Source organism: Mixophyes fleayi, chromosome 6 (assembly GCF_038048845.1).
Source record: "Mixophyes fleayi isolate aMixFle1 chromosome 6, aMixFle1.hap1, whole genome shotgun sequence".
NCBI lineage: Eukaryota > Metazoa > Chordata > Amphibia > Anura > Limnodynastidae > Mixophyes > Mixophyes fleayi.
In genome coordinates, this window is record NC_134407.1 from 96,854,914 (window position 1) to 96,876,473 (window position 21,560).

A 21,560-nucleotide genomic window follows, 5' to 3' on the forward strand; every position below is an offset into this window, starting at 1 on the left:
CACTCACACACTATTTAAAAGATTAATTTTCCCTTCTTCTTCTACAGTTACGTTTCCTATTTTACAATTTAGTGGCCTAACTGATGTAATTATTTTATGGGATTAAATACTTTGAAAAAAAATGTATTAATCTATTAAAAAATATATAATCTATTGGCATAAATTCCTCTGCATTCTAGTTCAATGATATGAATGTCAGCCGTGTAGCACTAACTTCTTTATGCTTAGGGTAGGTTATTTGCAGTCTTGACATACCTTCTTTTAGCGCTGTTTTTCCATATATACACTTGACAATTTCAGTGAGTTTAACTTTATAATGCTCTTCATGAATGACTTAATAGAACACCCATAATACTCCCTAGTACTCAAATTCTTTGATGACCTACATAAGAAGTTTATAAAATGGAAATGTAGCTTCCACAAGAAGGTCTGTATATATATAGAAGTGATGATTACACTGCATGATCTGATAATAATTAAATATGTAGGTCTTACTAAGATGCTGTACTTTCATTTTGGTTAGAAAATAGGATGCAAGACTCTGGGTGACCATACTGGGCGTTATCCCTCAGTCATTGAGTTTGGGAAGTACGAAATACAGACATGGTACTCTTCGCCTTACCCACAGGAATATGCAAGGTGAGAGCAGTGCGAGTTTGCTGAACATTCCCAGTTTTTTGCTAAAAATATTTTACAAGGTGAAAAGTAAATGTCAAGAAAAATGTTAAAAGTAGCTTTTACCTGCATCATTTTGGCACAAATAGGTATTTTTGTTTGCAAAAATAAGTTGTTTTTTTTTTTTTATATTAAATATGAATTATTCATGTTGCATAAGAGACTGTACCCCTACTCCACTTTCAAGTTAAGTAAAGTTCTAAAGAAATTTAGTATTTCACATTTTTTTTTCAGCATGCTTAAAGTGTACCAGTCATGTGTATTTTAAGAAGTATAACCTTGACCGTATTGCCTAAAAGCAGCAAAAGCAATTTATAATCGGCTTGCTTACCGTTAATGATAAAAATAAGCTATAAATCTCTGTCATAGTCATTACTTAAACTAACTGTTGGTGTGAGTACATTTTCCTGAGCTCATGTGATCATTCAGAGCCTATGTACTGGCAGCAGGCAGCTTGACAATGTGGGGATGTGTCTAATTGCCCAGATGTCTAAAGTCATGCAGATGTATGTAAAGGTGAATATAAAATATTTAAAAATTATAAAGCTGCAGCACACCATAAATGTGAACATATATTATGTGGTGTTATCTGAGATTGAGGATTAAAATGCTTTTGTGTATTGGTGCATACTGAGGTATGCAATGCTGCGTGGCATTAAAGGGGTGTTTTTAAGGAGGGTGGCATCCCCCAACATGTGGCTACGCCCCTGTGTACTGTGACCACTCCTACCTCGTATACATATTTCAAAACTGAAAGAGTTGTTAGGTATGTAGGTGGTATGTACACTTTAAAAGAGAACTGGGTCTCCAATAGGTACTTTTTGTTCGGCTCCAGAATTGTCGGCACAGAGAAGCCCTCCAGGTTCCTGAAGCCTTTTGGAGTTTTTATTTTTTAATATATGTTGAAGTCTACAATTTCTATTGTTGATATAAAAAAAAAAAAAAAAAAAGTTTTGTGTCGTGTATGTTGTAACGTTATAGATACAACGTGAAAAGTATTTCTGTTTATATTTTTACATTTCTAAGGGAATTCAATTGGCCGCGTTACTGGTAAAAGTAACGCGTCCTGCGCGTCATTACGGTAATGCGCTTAATTACCGTTATTACAGTAGTTTTAATGCCTGCTTTTTGCTTGCAGCTCCCTGAGTTGCGAGCAGAAAGCCGGGTTAAAATTACCGTAATAGCTTTAACGCCGTGCTAATTTGGGGGGAATTGAATTCCCCTAGGTCTGCCACAGTTTCTTTTTTAACAAAAGAATTTGGACTTCCAGGTTATACATTATCTTGCTTATTTAATGTACTATGCTAGTAATGATTATATAAATGGCAAAGGAGATTGTAATCTTTAAAAATGTTTTACATTTATTGGCACAATACACAGTATTGCATTTTGGATTGCACACTGTTAGATTTGCTCCCTGTCTGCCTCATTCACTGCTATTTCTATGATTAAGGAGTTGGCAGTTGTGTTGATGTCTGAAGTGATTTGGCACAGACATATTTACTCAAAGTGTGCAGGAGATGGAGAAAGTCTGTGCAGCACAAATGTGATTTCTGCAAAGACCATTTAGGAAGCTTTTCTTTAGTCAGGACTGATCTGCTAGATAATATCCAATAAATACAATGTTGAGCAGCTGTCATGGAGAGGATCATATTCATTATTGTAAAAATGTATTTAATCATTTGTTCTGCTCAGTTTGTGCAGAAAATAAATATAAGAGGTATCAGAGGCTTATTAAAGTGCTTGATTTTGATAATCTTGTTCTGATTTTTCTTTTTTGCTATTTTCATCAGATTACCAAAGCTTTACCTGTGTGAGTTCTGTCTGAAGTATATGAAAAGTAAGACTATCTTACTTCGCCACTTAAAGAAGTGTGGCTGGTTCCACCCCCCGGCCAATGAAATCTACAGGAAGGATGATCTCTCCGTATTTGAGGTGAATGGGCAAATACGATATGCTCACTGCTGGATAGATAAAATCTGGTGATTAAGGCTAAAGGAAAATATGACCTTGGGGGAATTGAATTCCCTGCGATGTTCTGCTGCCTTCATTTCCTATGTTTAATGATTACTAACACACCGGATACAGACAAGATAAAGCGTATTATTATGTACCTACAAAACAAATGTACAAGAAAACAAAGCATCAACACCATAAAATCCCAGTACCCATGTTATCCTCCCCCACTAATGCAGCATTCATAGGTCGGATATTATATAAAAAAATAAAAAAAAAACCACAAGTGTTACTATGCAGTACAACAAAGTACCACAATACTTGTGCCTCAATTCATTAAAATTAAGAAATAAGGGGATTCCACAACTTTTGTATGTAGACTATTAGCAATCACAGCTACAGGCAGGGACTGCATAGCCGGCAAGGGAACTGCTGCTATTAGGTGCAGTACATGCTATTGGTGATTTGGGGACATTTTTGGTGAAGTGAAGTGCAGATCACAGCTTAAGGGAGAACTTTGTGAGACTAGCTTCAGAATAGAGTACCAAGTATTGCTAAATAAAGCACTGAGGGCTATGTTTATTGGCAAAATTGCTAGCTGGGAAGCAAGCAAGGAGTTTAGTAAATTGAAAATGTTATTGACTGGGGCCTTCCACAGTCCATGGCCAAAAGCAGGTAGAGTCATAATTGAAATGCACACTGGCTCAATATAAAGATTGTTGTCCATAAATAAATAAAATATAGTGATTTATCTATGTTGCTCAGGTTGCTACAGGTAATCATTGGATTTCGGTACTGGGCTCTACTCTGCTTCTCCAGCATGTCGTACATTCCTCTATGTGACTTAGGGGTGATTTGTAGGAGAAGAGGAGGCTCTGAAGACACTGCATTGCTTAGAATGTCTAAAATGTATTCAGAATATGGCTTGTTCTGGGCATGCTGTCTCCCTCCAATGACACCACCCCTCCTGAAAATTATTGCTCTCAGTTTTCCTTACATAGAAATATAGCATTTTATGTCGGGGAAAGAACCTACATGTCCATCTAGTCTGTCATTTTTTGTTTTGTATTATTTTAGATTGCGTATGTTTGTCTTTAAATGTCCCTATCATATCCCCTTTATGTACATCTGCAGCTCATCATCATCATTAACATTTATTTATATATAGCGCCAGCAAATTCCATAGTGCTTTACAATTGGGAACAAAGAGTAATAAAACAATACTGGGTAATACATTTAGACAGGGAGGTAATTGGGCCCTGCTTGTAAACTTACAATCTGTGGGACAATATGAGTTTGATACACAAGGGAAAGTGCTACATCATATTGTATATTGCCCCAACTAGAATGCAAAGTTAAAAATACTTAAAGAAAGGTACAGCTATTTAAGTAGGAAAAACATTCATGACTGTTAAATAGAAATGCGTGAAGTAATTTGGGGGGGCAATGTGGACAGACGTGTTTGTTGCAGGATGGGTGAAGGTTGCTATAGTCCTAAAATTAATGCCATGAAAGAAGAGCAATAAAAGAAATGTGTCAAATATTGCGATTTAAGAGTAAAAGGGCAACAAATCCTGATCAGATTTGTTATATAGTCCATGCACCATTTCAGTATCGGTGGTAGTCGGCATATCGATGCTGACCACCCTGACAAGCCTACCCCAACATCAGGCTTCCGAAGGGCTGCTTCATGACCTTCACCGATGACGACTCCTCTTCACACAGACTTCAGCAAATGACGATGAAGTAAGAAGGCGGCTGCACTTGATGAAGTCATTGACCATGCCAACGTGATTATTTCTGTTGTTAAGTGGGTAATGTAAGTATGTAGCCATGTACAATGTAGAACCCTTTGTAAACTACATTGTCCATGGGTGCATACTTACACTACCCCCATAACAACAGCGTTGCTGCAGGTTGGCCTAAATATATGTCTGCAAACCAGGACTTTTCTGTTTATAATGTGTATCTTACAGGTAGGTGTCTTATTATTTATTCATTGCCCTCAGGATTAATCTCCATGGTGCTGTTTTTAAATCCCAGGTGGATGGAAACATCAGCAAAATCTATTGCCAAAATTTGTGTTTGCTGGCCAAGCTCTTCCTGGATCACAAGACATTATATTATGATGTGGAGCCATTCCTTTTCTATGTCCTCACCAAAAACGACAAGAAGGGCTGCCACTTAGTTGGATACTTCTCGAAGGTAGGTTGTCTACAGTTCTTATACCGGCAGCTCTGTCTGACTGACTTGGTTGTAAATCCATTATAGGCTTTGAACAATATTACCCTATCGGACATAACCAATTACGTGATGCATTTCCAGCAAATAATAATTTACTTTAATTTTTTATTTATTTTTACACTTTGCATAAAATGACTTGTTTATGCATATATAATGTTCTTGGAAATAGCAGCAGAAGGCAAAAATAAAATAAAAGGAGGCGATACAAAGTCATTAGGTGCATAATGTAGTGAGAGGGATGTGACTGGTTGTTAACCTCACAAGTGAATATAACGTAAAGTGGGAACTAATGTGAATCCTGACAGAAGCAAGTCCTGTAATCCTTATCAGGGTTTAAGGGGTTAGTATAGTTCTAGAAAATTTGGTTACCCGTTATATATATATTTTTTTTCCCTCGGGAAACTATAGTATACATGGTTGCTGCGCACAGACTGTATTATTATTTATACTTTGATTTAAGCAATATACTATTTGGCTGATTTAGTGTTGGGTGCAAATTCTGTCCTGGTTACATGTACAAGCCAATCATAAGCGCCTGGAGATTGAAGAAACCTTTACAGCAAATAAAGTATTGTTACTTTTTGTATAAGAGGGAAGCTGCCGACGTATACATCTGACTGCAAAGTTTACAGGATTGGTGAGCAATACCAAAAAAGTATTGAATCCTACTTGGAGGGGGAATATCTGACTTTGTTTAGCCCCACTGACATAGGTCAGTACTGTCGAAATACTTGGACATGAAGAGAGCGACATATATATTAGAAGTATGTGCTCATGGGCCAAGTACTATAAAAAGAAAAAAAAACATTGTCACATAATAGAATCAATGGAGGTTAAGGATGGTGGTTTATAGCCATCGAAATGTTAAGTTTAAGAAAATGCAGTAGTGTTTGTTGTTTAACTCTTGAACCGGTTTTGCTCATTTTCTTTATCTTTCTGCATAGGAGAAACTTTGCCAGCAGAAGTACAACGTGTCATGTATAATGATATTGCCTCAGTACCAACGGCAGGGATTTGGAAGGTTCCTTATTGACTTCAGTAAGATCCTCCCCCATTTTAACTTTCCAATCTTCAAGTCAATAGAATCTTTATCATGGCTGCCCATTCTAGTATAAAAGCAGAACATGGTTCATGTAGCTTTATTGACTCTTGAGTAGTTGGCTTCTTTATATTTTGCAGTAGGTCTGCCTGAAGCACAATTAATAAATCTATAGTACTCCTATATTATTGCAAAAAGACTTTTGTTTTATTTGCAGTTGCACAATACATGTGAAATTTCTAAAAAGTGAGTGACATGAGTCTTGATTTAGGGTTTAGCAAAATAATAAACTACCTTTTTGTAGAAGTAGTAAAGCATTAGTACACATATATCTTTAGGAAATATGCACAGTCTACTGTGGGTTATGATCACAGCGCATCACTATCTGACCCATTTGTGTTCTTAATATGCAAAATTCTTGCTTAAAAAGTAGCAGAACTCTTATTTCTCTCTTCTGGCATTGGGGGACACTGCTACCATGGGGTATAGTAGGTGGAATTTAAGCTAGGGTACTTTAATTCCTAAACTGTTGAATAGCTGGATTGTCCCTTAATATACTTCTCCCACCTGGATCCATCCTCCATTATTTTTTTTTATTTTTTTTTTTAGGGCCCTTTGGAGTAAGGTTATTTCTTTATTTAAGTTTAAAGACCTTTTATGTTTTATTTGTCTGGGAAGAACACGTTAAATGTAGAGCAGAGATACCTCCCAGGGAGTGATGTGCCTGTTGGTCGGTTGCACTCTGGGTCCCTTATCAGGGGAGAGTAGCCGTCCAGCTTCCCTCTCCCCAGAGATGTGCTGCAGTGCTGAGATGGAGCTCTGGCATTACTGCCTGTGCCTGTACATTTCCAGAATCCGCACAAATCTCACACAAGACACTACAAAAACTTTAATTCTTGCGCTCTTCATCTCATGCATTAACTATTGAAATCCCATTCTTGCTGATCTTCCCTAAATCAGATGGGCTGCACCCACTTTGTTGAATGCTTTCCCGTGAATAACAAGACTTTCCACTATTCTTCGAACCTTCTAGTCTTCTCTGAAAACTCAGAGAAGATTATCGAATTTCTCAACCATCCGATTACCACACAGTTCACACACGACTTGCATGTGTTCTTTCTATACTCAACCCTTTGACTCCTGACCAACATTCCTGTGTGTCTGGAACATATAGCTCAGTAACACTTTCTGCCTTTGCAATCTGGCTGGACCACTATGGACTATGTAGCATTTAAACTCATGTGTCAAACTCCTATTGTTCTGTAGATCGTAAGTCTGGAAGCAGGGCCCTCTTGCCTCTCTATCCGTCTGTGATACCCAGTTTTGTTTTATTACGGTGTTGTTCCCAATTGTAAAGTGCTATGTAATATGCTGGACCTATATATAAATGTTAATAATAATTAATAATAAAGATGATCACAGGCTCTATTGGAAATGGTTACACATAGGTATTTGAACATGTCTACTCTTTTGTATAAGTGACACTTATAAATGCATATATTGCACAGGTTATGGGAACAATGTATTTTGTAATTGTTGCAAAAAACAGTACGTTGTATCATAAAAAAGTAAATTTTATTTATATTATTTTTATTCCCATAAGGGTATATTTAACTACCACATTACCATGTGGTGCATCTTAGAGAGAGCACTTGGTTTTGATAATTATCAATTTAAATCGTATATCACAGTATTAGTAAAGCCTATCTCTTTTTTTGTGTTTGAATAATTCACAGATTTTTAAATCTCTCCAGTCTTGTGTTATATCTATATAACCTGCATTTCCTATAATAAATCTAAGCTAAGGGGTTGGAAGAGAGTCGAGGGTAAAACATAAGGAAGGGATCTGCATTGCGTGTAAAATCTCACCCTCGGAATGGAGTCCTTTCCCCCTCCATCCCTCCCACCGTCTCTCTTCTCTCTGTTGGAACTCATAGTTTAAGCTGATCTTGGCAGCTGTGTGCCTGTGCTGTAGCTCTTTTGTCTGTTTGTGCTCTCTGCAGCGCATGTGTCTGAAGTGTGCTTGTCTGGATACCATGGCTGTCTCTGATCTTTGTGCTTATAATGCTAATGTTGTGGGAAATACAGTGTGCTGCTTTCTCAGCGACATACAATAAAGCCATAATTCAAACATGACCTTTTGACACTACCACAGGCACATATCCATATGTGAGCGTAATTGTCTATAATTGCTCGCTTGATTGGATTGTTTTGTGCTGCGTGAACTATTTGGTTTGTTTATATATTTGTCTGTTTTGCATTATGTCTGAATGTTCTATCTGAATGTTTCTTGTGGACTTGTTAAGGTGTGTAATGAGGGCGGCTCATTGTAATTATATGAAGTCTGATAGCTTTGCCCCCCCCCCTCTTCAAATTTCTCGTGTCACTTATAAGTGCCTCTTAATAACACTGACAGCCTGCAGCGCTCTCTCATTATCTCTGACTCACACTGCCAGATTTGTGTCTTTTACTTTACCCCCTTTTCTCCCTATGTGTTCCACTGGTTCTTGCATGTAACAGGATATTACTTGCTAGTGCCATGTTATATATATACAGATGCAGGAACTGTAGCAGATTGACATACTTTTGCTGCACTATAATTTTCTGAGTATTTTTTGAATGCCAGTAGCATAAAGCATATGACAATTAGCAGCACCACAGTTCTATTGAATAGTAATGGTTGTTCAAATGTGAAACTGCATATTTTATTGCCAGCTTTATGATGGATAAAGGCTTTATGTTGTCCACTTGTGTACATAATCTTGTTCTCTTTAGTCTTCACTTTTTAGAATATTCCATTTTGTTGTTTTTAAAACACCAGTATAGTCAACCATTATTTGTGTACATTTTTTGGGGTATTGTTTATATGTTAATCCTTTGGGACATGGGGGTTTCTGTATAAGAATTATTTCAATAATTTGGAGAACAGTGTCTAAAATATACTATATCGGGGTCCCCTTGGACCCTGCATCCTCATTATTTTGTATTGCAAAGTTCCTCACAGTTTGTCAGGCACCGAAGAGCAGCCATTAATTACTGTTTACGATTTTGGTTTTCACTGCCTTCCGGATTAGAATCTGTAACACAGCACTAATTCTTTTGAATTAAATTATCCTATTTCATTATTTTAAATCTTCATGTTTGTTCTGCTAGTGAGTTACAGTACGATTAATTGTTAAAGTTTGGATTGAGGAGGCATAGTGGTGGCTTTAAACATCTTGATACTAGCCAAAAAGAACTAATGGTGACATTACTTGGAGTTTGCACTTTAACCCTAGCATGAGCAAATTAAACAGCCATAGTAGCGGAGCCGAAATATAATTGTTTTCAGGTGGACTGCAGTAGAGTAAATCCCATTAGATCCACATCTGTGTACAATCTGTGTTTGAACATCAACCATATTTTAGTAGAAGTATCAGATATGTGAAAGTTTTGTGAGATTCTGTTGTAGTACATACGTGAGCTAGTTATACTTTACCTAATTTGTGGCCACCTGCTACAGTCCCCCTGTCCATGGTAATTTTGTTTCTTTGATTCTCTTCCTAATGATTTAGAGTGTGCATTGTGCATTCCTACAGTCTGTTTAGCAGACTAGTCTGTGATTGATTGGATGGTGATGTGACATCAGCTTGAGGAACTGCCATTGGTTAACCAACTGTACTGTATAGGCTGCAAGCTGTGTCTCTGATTTTCATTATATGATTCGATGCTTCTTCACAAAAGTAATACATGGCCTCTGAAAAATATAATCTTACTCACTAGTGCTCTAAATAATGCTTACTTTTAGGTAAGAATGAAGAGGGTAGGATAAGGGATTTGTTACATAGAGTGAATTGTTTTGCATAGACGAGTAATATGTAATAAAAGATACTTATCTGAATTTACAAAAAATTGTTGTTATAAACATGGACTGACCTGGCAAAAGTAACGTGTCTGCCAAATTTTAAAACTATCTTCAATGTAAAAACAAAACAAAAACACAGTAGAGTATAAAAATCTCTAATAACTTTCATTTTAACATATTCACAAATGTTAAGCAAAGTTTTTCTTTGTGATCATGACTATTTCAAAGTTGTCTTAAAAAGAGTCTTAAAATATTTTTAATATGACAGTATTCCTCTTTTTTAATATGGTATGTAAATGATTGATTGGTTTAAATGAATTAATTAATTATAGTTAATTATCACAAGTCCGATGGATATTTAGTGGATCCCTTGTAACCGCCAAATATTATAGCTCATTCAGGGGCGCGGGGTCTAACGGGTAGGTGGTGGTCACCAGTGACCCCCGCAAGAGTGTGTGGATTTTGCTGCTCCTAACGCACTGGTCACAGTCCCCTGAATGAGTGTTGGCAGAGCATGATACAGAGGAGGGGTTACGGTGAGTCAGAGAAATACTGGAAGTAGTAGCAGGGAAGCCGGTCTCATAGTAATGCAGAGCAGCGGTTGAGTAGCGGAAATAGTAGAGAAGAACTTAGCTGATCCGTAGATGGTAACTCAAAGCAACAGCAGCCGAATTACTGGTACAGCGGCAATTCAATAGAAGTAGTAGCGAAGAGGAACTTAGCTGAGCTGAAGATGGTATTCCGAGCAGCAGTAGGCGAGTCACTGGTACAGCGGCAGTTCCAATCCGAAGATGGTGACTCATAACACGGCATGATTCTGACTATATTAAGTTACTGTTATTATCCTATTATCTTAGTGCCACTTTGTGATTTTCAATGTCTGTTCATGGGTTTGGAAAATGTAATATGACTACCCTATGTTGATGTAAAAATTTTGTTACTGAAGAATACAAATATTCCACACAGAAATTCCACACTAAAAATACAAATTGACTTATGTAAAAGAGATAATAATAGGATTTGGGAATATATTTCTATATAATATAAACCTTTCAGGATCTTTTCAGAACTCAGCTGAAGTTTGATTGTGGGGTAAGATTTATAATGCACAACGGGCATCCTGCCTGTAAACATATTGAAGGGCACTGTATACCAGTAATAGGCAATATGCGGCCCTCAGCTCCATCCTGCTTTATTGTTAGCTTTGTTATAGCTTGTAACACTTGTTTAAAATGCCTGCTGATTTGTTATTACCGATAGGTGTCTCTTTCTTTGAATAAATATACTGTTTTAACTTACTGCTGAGATTAAGGGTAATGTGCGGGCCTTTTGAAGGCCTAGCACTGCAGTATAAAGACTCTCTTTGGGTGCATGTTTACAGTGGTTTTACATTTGCCCATGGTGTGTTGCCAGTCATTGCTTTCAGTAGATCATGTCCACACATTGGAAGCATGTAAATCACTACAATAAACTCTCCCAATTATCACAGTATTTTTAGTAAATACAGGACAGACCACAAACTCTGCTTGCTTTTATATTGGTCCGAAGGGCAAATATAAAATAATCATCAGCCTACATATGAACCTTATGCCTGAAATAACTTCTAGCTGAACGTGAGCTTACATTTAACTGATTAGCAATGTCATGGTATGATAGTTGTAAGGATATATTCCTTTAACCTGTACCCCTCGATGTGATGGCCTCTTAGATATCCGTGAGAATGAACCTTAAGTCTACAATTAATACACAACACCAAGTAGTTAAGATTCACTCTGTTTATTGTTCATTTAACACAAGTATATAAAGACAAGCTCTTAGGGTGTGTTAGATATTATGGAGAAGCTGATAGGTTAAGTTTTGACGCATTGGGAGGAGTATAAATCAAGAGATACGTGGAGATAACATGATTGGATAATGTATATATTGTATAAGATAGTTCTGCACCCGGCGTAAGATTTGCACACGGTACATCATCTGCACACAGCATATAATATTTCAGATATGTGTAACATAAGCATAACAAGGAAGTAAGCTGTTAACCCTTCAATAGTAATATAGAAATTATTTATTAATTTTGCTTAGTTACTGTTAAATGGTTACTGTATATTCAGTTTACTCATATTAATCACTTTAATAAAAGACATTGTTTACTAAAAGCCGAACCATAGTTCACAACAGTTATTGAATCAATTTAACCTAACAAGTCATTTATTTAACCTCTGTGTTTTTGCATGCTTAAAACAATACATTAGGCTTCTTTTAGGCATTAACCACATTTCTGAATTTAACATGCAAAAAATGTCAGTATTTGTAGTAACTTCCCATAATGCTCCACTTTCCCAATTTTGCTGTAGGCTACCTGCTTTCCCGGTGCGAGGGGCAGGCAGGCTCTCCCGAGAAACCTCTATCAGACTTGGGCCGTTTATCTTATTTGGCATACTGGAAGAGTGTCGTCATAGACTATTTGTCTACTCATCACGAGAAGCAGATCAATGTAAAAGGTCTTAGTCGAGCCACAGGAATGTGTCCTCATGACATTGCCACCACTTTGCAGCATCTCAACATGATAGACAGAAGAGGAGACAGGTGAGTGAGACACAATAGTTACTGTACTTTAAACATCATCTGCTTATATACTTAACAGAGAAATAAAGTTTAAAAAAGTTAGTAAAGAACTTTAATTATAATTACCGTATCTCCCCATGTATAAGGCGCTCCCATGTATAAGACGCACCTTAGTTTTGACCCCGAAATTTGAAAAAAAAAATATTACGGTATTACGATCCTCCTAGATCCCCCGCTGCCACTCTGCCTGTCCCCCGCCTGCTGGATCCCCACTGCCACTCTGCCTGTCCCCCGCCTGCTGGATCCCCGCTGCCACTCTCTGCCTGTCCCCCACCTGCTGGATCCCCGCTGCCACTCTGCCTGTTCCCCGCCTGCTGGATCCCCCCCTGCTGCCACTGTAACGATGCCCCGCTCCCCCTCCCTCCCCCCCCCCCCCCCGCTGCCCCTGTATAAGATGCACCCGGGTTTTAGACCCAACATTTTTGGGAAAAAGGTGCGTCTTATACATGGGGAAATACGGTACATTATAAGTTCTTGTTTGATTTAAACATAATGATTTGATTAGAAATATTTTATAGTGACTTATTTCCTGCAGTTTTCTCAAGTAACCATGTGATGTGTTGAGCTATTTCGGAACTGTAGTGGTTTCTTTGAAAGGAGGGGGTGGTGGATCTTCTGTATACCATGGTAAATACTGTGTGCAATTTTTTTAGACATTCATCTAACTCATCTCCCTAATATATATGTGTGTAGTTTCCATTAAAAATAAATATCTGATTTCATTTTACAAAATCAAGCCAAAGCTTTTAGTTAGAGTAAACGCCTCATGGACTGCAGTAGTAATAGTGACATCTACAGGTTATAATAATATGTTTTTCTTTAAACTATAGCTAGAAATTGATTTTCTTAAAATTACATATAGGTGCAGTAATACAAGCTACCTGGCACGATTGAGATATCATCATCATCATCATCATCATCTTTTTGCTTTTGTTTTTTCAGTTAATATTTTGCAATTCTAATAACTCCCAAACAAACAAGGTAGTGTTGTGATGTACATATAGCACAATTATAATGGAACAAGTGGCTAGTTTAGTATTTAGGTGGAGGGGGGAGGGGGGGGGTAAAAAAAAAATTGCCATGTTACCTCACTGTCCTCTTTGGCAACTTCATGCAAATTTAGATGCTCAGCAATACTCGTGTCTCATTACACTAGTAATAATTCCCTGCAGTTATGAAACCACATATCTCTATTAGTGACCTGCCAGCAATTTGTGGTTGAGCTACACTTGTATCGGAATGTTTTGATTAATATCTGGTAATCAGAAGCAACTATAGCTGATCCCATAGGAATTTGGTGGTTACAGATGGCTTACTACGTTGCGTAAAACTCGGGTCACATGCACCATGGGTAACTTTTTTTATTTCATGTAGCACTAGCCATAGGTTGACCAAATCAATGAAGGAAGGCTACCTGTTAAATACAGGACTGCTTACGAATCGATGCAATTTTATAAATTATTTAGCTGTATTGCATTGCAGGTTTCTTATTATTCGACGTGAAAAAGTCATGGCAAGTTACATGGTAAAAGTAGAATCTCGATCCCGTGTAAATGAAGTTGATCCAGACTGTCTTAGGTGGACGCCGGTGATCTCCTTAAATGCTATTGTGTCCGAAGAAGAGAGAGAAGCCGAAAAGGAGGTAAAGATTTATTCTTTATAACCAGCCATCAGTCATGCAGTTACTTTCCATACAACGTAAACAGAGAGTTTTGCAGACATAGTTGTTCTAGCCAATATTGCTTTACACACATATTCTGCATAAAACTGTTTGGTTCCAATGGAGGTGTACTGAAAGGGGGGTATTCAATTGACGGCGTGATCGCTGAAAATCGAGCGCTCTAAAAATATTACCGTTAATACGGTAATTACTCGCTGAATTTCAGCTTGCAGCTCCCTGAGCTGCGAGCTGAAAACCAGCAAGTAAATTACCGTATTAACGGTTTTTATGCGCAGTTTACCGTATTAACGGTAATATTTTTAGAGCGCTCAATTTTCGGTGATCACGCCGTCAATTGAATACCCCCCTAAATGTAAGCATTCCAACAAATGCTCCTGTAGTGCTTATTATAGAGTTGTGAGAAGTCCAATGGTAATATTTAAGTTTCAATAGATAGGAGTCTTAAGTAAGAGGAACTATGCTTGGTGATCAAATGTAAGCCTGTTTAGTGCTACTCAGTATATCTGTTTTGATCCCAGGAATAACATTTACAAATTGGTACTTAGAATAAAGTTTAGATGTATACTAATCATTTCCTTAGCTTTGGTGAAGGACAAAAATGAACATACATTTCTCAGCATACTATAAGAAACAAAGTTGTGCTAACAACTACATGATGCAGATGGTTGCCAAGGTATGTCGAGGAAAGAGTATTTGGGAAAACAGTAGAAGAAAGAGCTAAATGATGATGCCGCAGGATTTTCAAATCTATTTTTCAATCCACTTTTAAGTAGGTTTAACAATGCAATGATAAAACTGGAATTGATGGAAAATATAAGTGATAATGAATACTGCAATACTTAAATATATATTGTATAACTGGTACCACGCAATAACCTATATCATTTCTCAATCCTGCAGCCAGAACTTCTTATTGAACAGGCAAGCTGTGGTGAGCAAGAATACCAGCCCATTCACTCCTCTCAAAGTCAATCAAAGCAGTCCCCATCAAAGGAAGAGGCTGTTGCCATGTATCTGCTTCCTACGGCCAAAACCTCATTAATATCAGTTGAGGAGCACCCTACAGAGCAAAGCAAAGATAGCAGCGAAGAAGGAGATGAAGAACAATGTCCAGAAGCTACACCCCCCATACTGACCAAACCTCAAACACTTTTGGTGAAGAGAAAGGTAATTGCTTAATTGAAACTGAAAATATGTGCATGCTTTGTAAGTGGTTTTTTTTTTGAGGAGGGCGGGGGTCAGTTTTTCCCCCCACATTGTATGTAACACTGACACAACACTTAGCCGCAGACTGCAAGATTTTCTAATAAGTATTAGAACAAAAATAATGATGTCATAATTTATCAAATTAATAATAAATTACTAGCACAGACTTCTTCAGCTGTAACTATAATTTAAAGTTGTGTGCACACTGGGCATAGTCTAATGTATGATTTTACTTTCCAGTTTTTTAATAGATCAATAGAGTAGCCTTTAAGAAGGAACAGTTAGATGTCCAGACTACTTAAGGGGGCATTGGTGGGTCATGTAAATGTAAGCTGGCATACAGAAAGTGATCATTTGATAAGTTTGTGTATTTTTCTTTTAGTGCAAAAACATGTCTTAAAGGGGGTTCATTTTAAAAAAAAAAAAGACCACCTTCCCCCAGTGATCAGTGAAAATCGAGCAACCTTCAGCAATAGTGTCTCACTGGTGTGTGGAAGCCTGCACAGTTAGTTGCAGGCCAAACTACTATCTGATGACCTGCTTCTCTGTACACTGCTTGAATGCTACAGTTCAAGCTCCGAACAGAGATGTGGAATGGCAGATCATAGTTTAACGTACAGCTATTTGTGTTGGCTTCCGCACAGACAAACGCTGGGAGTGGAAAGTGAAGCTGGATTTTCACCAGGTCATTAGGACAGGAGATGGCAAGCACTATTTTTTCTCTATTCTGCCCTCTGGTACTGCAGACAGTCATTTTGTTTTCATTATAGGTAGAGAACTGCTTTCATTTTATGAAAAAAGGTATAGGTGATCTAAGGAATGTTTCATGCCTATAATTAGGGATACATCATTGTTTACTTTGCTCTAAAGTTTGATTGTAGGTTATTGCATGCAAGGCCCTGTGTACCTTTTTTATGTTGCTATATATATATATATATATATATATATATATATATATATATATATATATATATATATATATATATATATATATATATATATATATATACATACATATACATACATACATACATATTTATAGCATGTAAACTATTACCATCAGCATTAGGTCATTGATGACAAGCATGCTGCAAGCAAAGGTGTTATTGGATATATTTGCCCAAATAAAAGCATATGGTACAGGATATATGCAGAACATTAATTAAGGAAGCAGTGACCTCTCCTGGTTATAGTTTGGTAATGCAAACCATAGCAATTCCTTATACTAGGTCCTGTATTTTTTATTATGTGTTCAGAGTGGTGTGGATGTTTAACTAGACATATCTGTTATGCCTTTCCTCATATGCAAAAAAACTGCATGGTTCTTGCATTTGCAGATCTTAATCTGTTTCCTGTAATCTGCAAAATTATTGTGGTTAAATATGTTCCCACTGAGTTTTGAATACCATCCCTTTTCTAGTCTTGCGTGAAATGTTCACTTTTTGCAATCCGCCTAGGCATATCAAATGAGCTACAATGCGTCACACATATTATGGGTTTAGGTTAGAGATGTTCACTGTTTTGGATCTGGATTAACTTCATGTTTTGGTTTTGGCAAAACCGCTCTTGCGTGTTTTTATTTTGGTTTTGAATCTGTATTTTTTATTTTATTTTTAGAAAAAATAGCTAAAATATGCTACAATCACATAATTTTGCTGTGTTTTCATCCTACATTATTTTTACCTCAATAACATTAATTTCCAGTCATTTCCAGTCAATTTTGACGACCTCACAGGTCACAATAGTATTTTCATCCACTCTCGGGAAAGACTGCAGCGAGCTGGCTGGGTGCTAAGCGAAAGAGCAACGGCAAAAACACACGACAGTTCATAGCACATCTAGGAAACATTTCCACACAGCAATGGCAGAAAAGAAAAGTGGTGCAAGATGGAATTGTCCTTGGTCCCTCCCACCCACCCTTATGTAAGATATTGAAAAGGACATGTACAGTTTAACAAACCAAGCACTCCAGCGACAAGCAGTGCCACTTTTGTGGCTGAAGTGCTTGGTTTGTTTGGACCCCCACAAAACAAGCTACCAATAGCTTAGCTGCCTTAAGCCTAACAGTGCTGTCAATGAACTCTATATTATTAAACAATGTCTGCTTGTGCTGCATCTTTAATCTCCTTCTGCTCTGTGGATACCTTCCTCTCATCCCTGAAGAACTGCCAAACTTATGTAGACAAGGGAATGGATATTGCAACTGGAGTGGCATTAGATCTTCTTCAGACAGACTGTGACACGGAACATGTGGGCAGAATGGAATCTGTCATGTTGGAATACTGTGCATTGAACAGTGATTTAAACCATTATATAGACGTAGTTCAGGAGACCGTATTTAAATTAAAACGTAACCCACCGGATGAGATCCCGGATTTAAGAGAGCTTGTACACGAGAGATACACTGCGATTCAGAAGAATAATACAGAGGCCCTGAGGCAGGATGATAAATATGTCTAGTTTAAAGAACAGCTAAGAGACCTCAGAAAACAAATGGGTGAGTCACCGGCCCCTGCAGACTATGCTTTGGAAGATGAAGACGAGGAGATCGCTGTACCCTGAGCACACTGCCGGTACAGTGAAACTGAGAATGGCTCATGAAATCAGTTATGGTTCATTTGATCGCTCCATCCGTTCCTTGGATAACTCCGGTAATGCTTAAGCTAATACATGGCAACGAGCGATGACATCCCGGGATGCGTGCATTTATCAAACCAAGACCAATCCAGGGTACCCCGGCAGATTGGAGATGGTGAACCCAGTGAAAAACAAAGTATGTGGTCACACGTACGACAGAGAAGAAATTGAAGAATGATTGAAAACAAATTTCAGAATGGGAAATTCGCCAGCTGTCCAAAAATTGGCTGTGATCACTCTGACATGAGTATATTGGATCTTGTTCCAGACAATGTATTAAAAAGAGCTATTGAAGCAGCAAAAAGCAAGGACATCACCGAGCTTCGAATCAGCCCCAATTCCCCAAAAATTATAATATAGTTATGTTCCTTTAACGTAAAGTGCAGATAACAAACACTTTTGTGCAGTACTGATGAAACAGCAGCAAAGTGGAAGGTTTGAGTAATAGGTATACACGTCTATTTAGACATCCATGCTTACATTACTTCTGCAAGCAACGTTGTTCTTTGTTAATAAAACTGTTGTTTTTATACCGTTCAAATAAATTAATAATAATCTTCCACCATTCATTGGATATTGATAGCGGATAGTAGGATCAAGTGGAGTTCTAGTAAAGGTGTCACTAATTTTGGTCAATTCTTTTACAGCAAACAAGACCAGATGACAAAATGTTGTGCGGAGTCATCTGCATCAGCAATGGGTGTCTTTGATTTTATTGCAAAGCACACAACAGTATATAGCACATGTAGGTAACATTGGCACACAGCGGTAGCTAAAAGGAAAAGTGGTGCAAGATGGAATTGTCCTTGGGCTCTCCCACACACCCTTATGTTGGATCTTAAAAAGGACATGCACACTTTAACAAAACAAGCACTTCAGCGACAAGGAGTGCTACTTTTGTGTCTGATGTGCTTGGTTTGTTTGGGCCCCTACAAAACAAGCTAACAATGGTCTTAAGGCACCTAAGGTAACAGTGCTGTTAATGAACTCTACTGTGGCTTGCAAGATGATGTTGTCAACAGCCTCATCCTCACCCTCATCAGTGTTGTACATCATCCTCACACATTGCTAATTCATCACCGCTGGAATCCACCGTTACAGAAGTCTCTGTATTTTGATGTAATTGGTGGGAAAGGCCTTCTTCGTGGAAAATGTAGTTAATTTTTATGACCATCATCTTTTCCACATTTTGAGGAAGTAGCCTCCTACGCCGATTGCTGACAAGGTTCCCAGCTGTGCTGAAAACCCTTTCCGAGTACACACTTGGACGGTGGACAGCTTAGGCAGTGCAAAGCAAGTTGGTAGATGGGTCTCCAAATTCTTTTTTTTCCTCCCAGTATGTAAAGGGACTGTCTGATGTGTCTATTTCTATGCTGTTGTTAAAATAATCCTCCACCTTTTTTTGGATGTCGATGGTAGGATCAGATGGAGTTACGGCAGTTTTGTCACGTTTTTTGGTAAATTCTTTTAGAAAAGACCAGGGGGTAAATGTATCAATATGCGGGTTCTTCAACACCCGCGTGCTCCGCCTCTTCCACGATTAAATTTCAAGCGGCGCTGCATTGTAAAGGGTTAACTTCCCTTTACAATGCAGCGCCGCTTGAAATTTAATCGCGGAAGAGGCTGAACACGCGGGTGTTGAAGAACCCGCATATTGATACATTTACCCCCAGGTGTCAAAATGCTGCATCATCCCTGGGTCTTTTGGGAAAGCTAAGTTTTTTTCCTAGCAGCAGTTGACTGAGAAACTGAAGGAGGAGACGCCATCCTGTCACGTAACACTTGAGCTGTCATCTTGCTCACCAGGAGCTCCTTGCATCTCTCCAGATCTGGGTCAGTTGGAAGCAAAGAGAAGACATAGCTCTTAAACCTAGGATCAAGCACAGTCGCCAAAATGTAGTGATCCGATTTCAAGGTTTTGATAACTCTTCGAACCTGGCGAAGCGAATAAAGTATTTGATCTACAAGTCCGACATACTTAGCGTAATTGCTTTGTTTCCTGTCCTCCTTCAGTTTCTCAAGCTGCTTTTCCAAAAGTTTAATTAAGGCAATCACTTGGCTCAACTAGCAGCGTCTGAACTTGCTTCACAGGTGACTACTTCGAATGGTTTCACCACCTTGCACAACGCGGAAAGTGTTCTCCACTGCGCAGGACTAAAATACATTTCCCCTCCTTTCCCAGTCATGGCTTGTGGAGTAAGCGTGGATGGCTTTTTGCTTTCCTCCATCCTCAGAAGCATATACAGGGTGGAATTCCACCTTGTTACCACCTCTTGATTCAGTTGGTATCAGGGCAAATTAAATTGCTCTTATAGCTGCTGCAATCTCCTACATGCTGTTGCCAAATGTCGGAAATGTCCAGATATTTTATGGGCCACAAACCGCATCTCCTGCACGTCCCTGTCATTTTTTAAAAAAGCTCTGCACCACCAAGTTTATTGTGTCAAAATCAGTTTATTGTATCAGAAAGATCTAATACTAGTATAGTCGCCATGGCGTCTGTGATCCGCTTTGCGATTGGGTGACAGCTTTCATACTTGCTTCCTCTTGCAAAGGATTGTTTAACAGTCAGTTGTTGTAAACTACTAGTAGTCTTCTTCTTGGTATGCTTCTGGGATGAAGATCCACCCCCAGCAGCAGCATTACTGGGACTAACGCTTAGGAATTTTTCGGAGAAATCCAGGATAGTGGAGGAATCATCTAGCCTTAGCAACTTAGATGGAGGACTAACTGATTGCTACTGAGGATATTGATGAGGAAGATTTTGTGGGTGTAGATTGCAGGTGTCTGGATCTAGCTGAGAGGAGGGACCTAGCTGATGCTGGACTGTTTGTTGTTACTTTTTTAGCATAAGTTTCCGATTTTCCCAACAGCGTGCCATGCAGTCACTTCAAATGGCGTAACATGGATGAGGTTCCTAGATGGTTAAGGTCCCTATCTATACTGACTGGCTTTAGAAGTGGATTTTTTGGTCTTATGTCCAGGCATGACAATGGCCTTCTTCTTATCACGTGCAAGAACTGCTTCCACTGGTGCAGGACTTACACAAACAACATCATCTTCATCAACATCCTCATTAGCGCTCTCGTCGGCTACACAAATATCCCTCTGATCCTGTTGCAATTACATAGTGGCAATCCTCAAATTGGGTATCACAGGCTACATTTGGGCTGCTCATGCACACATCTGCAGAAATGCTGAAAGGCGCCTTCTTTATGGGTACACTATCAGAAAGGTCAGGCTTACACATAGCACTGGTGGATAGACACTCCTCAGGGATTTGTGTCATTTCTGAATCTGAACATACATTTTCCTCTACTTACTGTTTTCTTCCAGCTCAGCTTTCGCACGTAAAATTATTAGGACACCACTTTTGGAGTCAGAATGAGAAGGTCTTGCTTGGTCATGACTGACCTTACAAGAAGATGCCTCAGTGACAGTTGCAGAACTAGCACTCATACAGAAAGGCAAATGCCTCATTCTTTCCTTGCCACTGCATGTGTAGAATGGCATGTTGGCAATTTTATTTTTCCCGCAGATAACTTTGCCTGGATTATAGGGTTTTTTTTCTTTACCAAGGTAAAATGTGTTTTTTTTACATTTTTTGTTTCCCTGATTTAAAAACACTATGCGATTTAGCAGATGATATAGAG

General features: G+C 38.4%; 1 protein-coding gene across 4 annotated transcripts in view; it reads left to right on the forward strand.

The window, feature by feature from the left end:
• Positions 1–21,560, forward strand: part of KAT6B (lysine acetyltransferase 6B) — a 146,427-nt gene that overhangs the window by 108,643 nt on the left and 16,224 nt on the right. For all 4 annotated transcript variants that reach the window (XM_075217062.1, XM_075217063.1, XM_075217065.1 and 1 more), the window contains 7 exons: positions 524–639; positions 2,469–2,610; positions 4,675–4,836; positions 5,820–5,913; positions 12,113–12,344; positions 13,866–14,025; positions 14,965–15,231. In XM_075217062.1, coding sequence (XP_075073163.1) covers positions 524–639; positions 2,469–2,610; positions 4,675–4,836; positions 5,820–5,913; positions 12,113–12,344; positions 13,866–14,025; positions 14,965–15,231 — 1,173 coding nt within the window. The remainder of the gene's footprint in view (positions 1–523; positions 640–2,468; positions 2,611–4,674; positions 4,837–5,819; positions 5,914–12,112; positions 12,345–13,865; positions 14,026–14,964; positions 15,232–21,560) is intronic.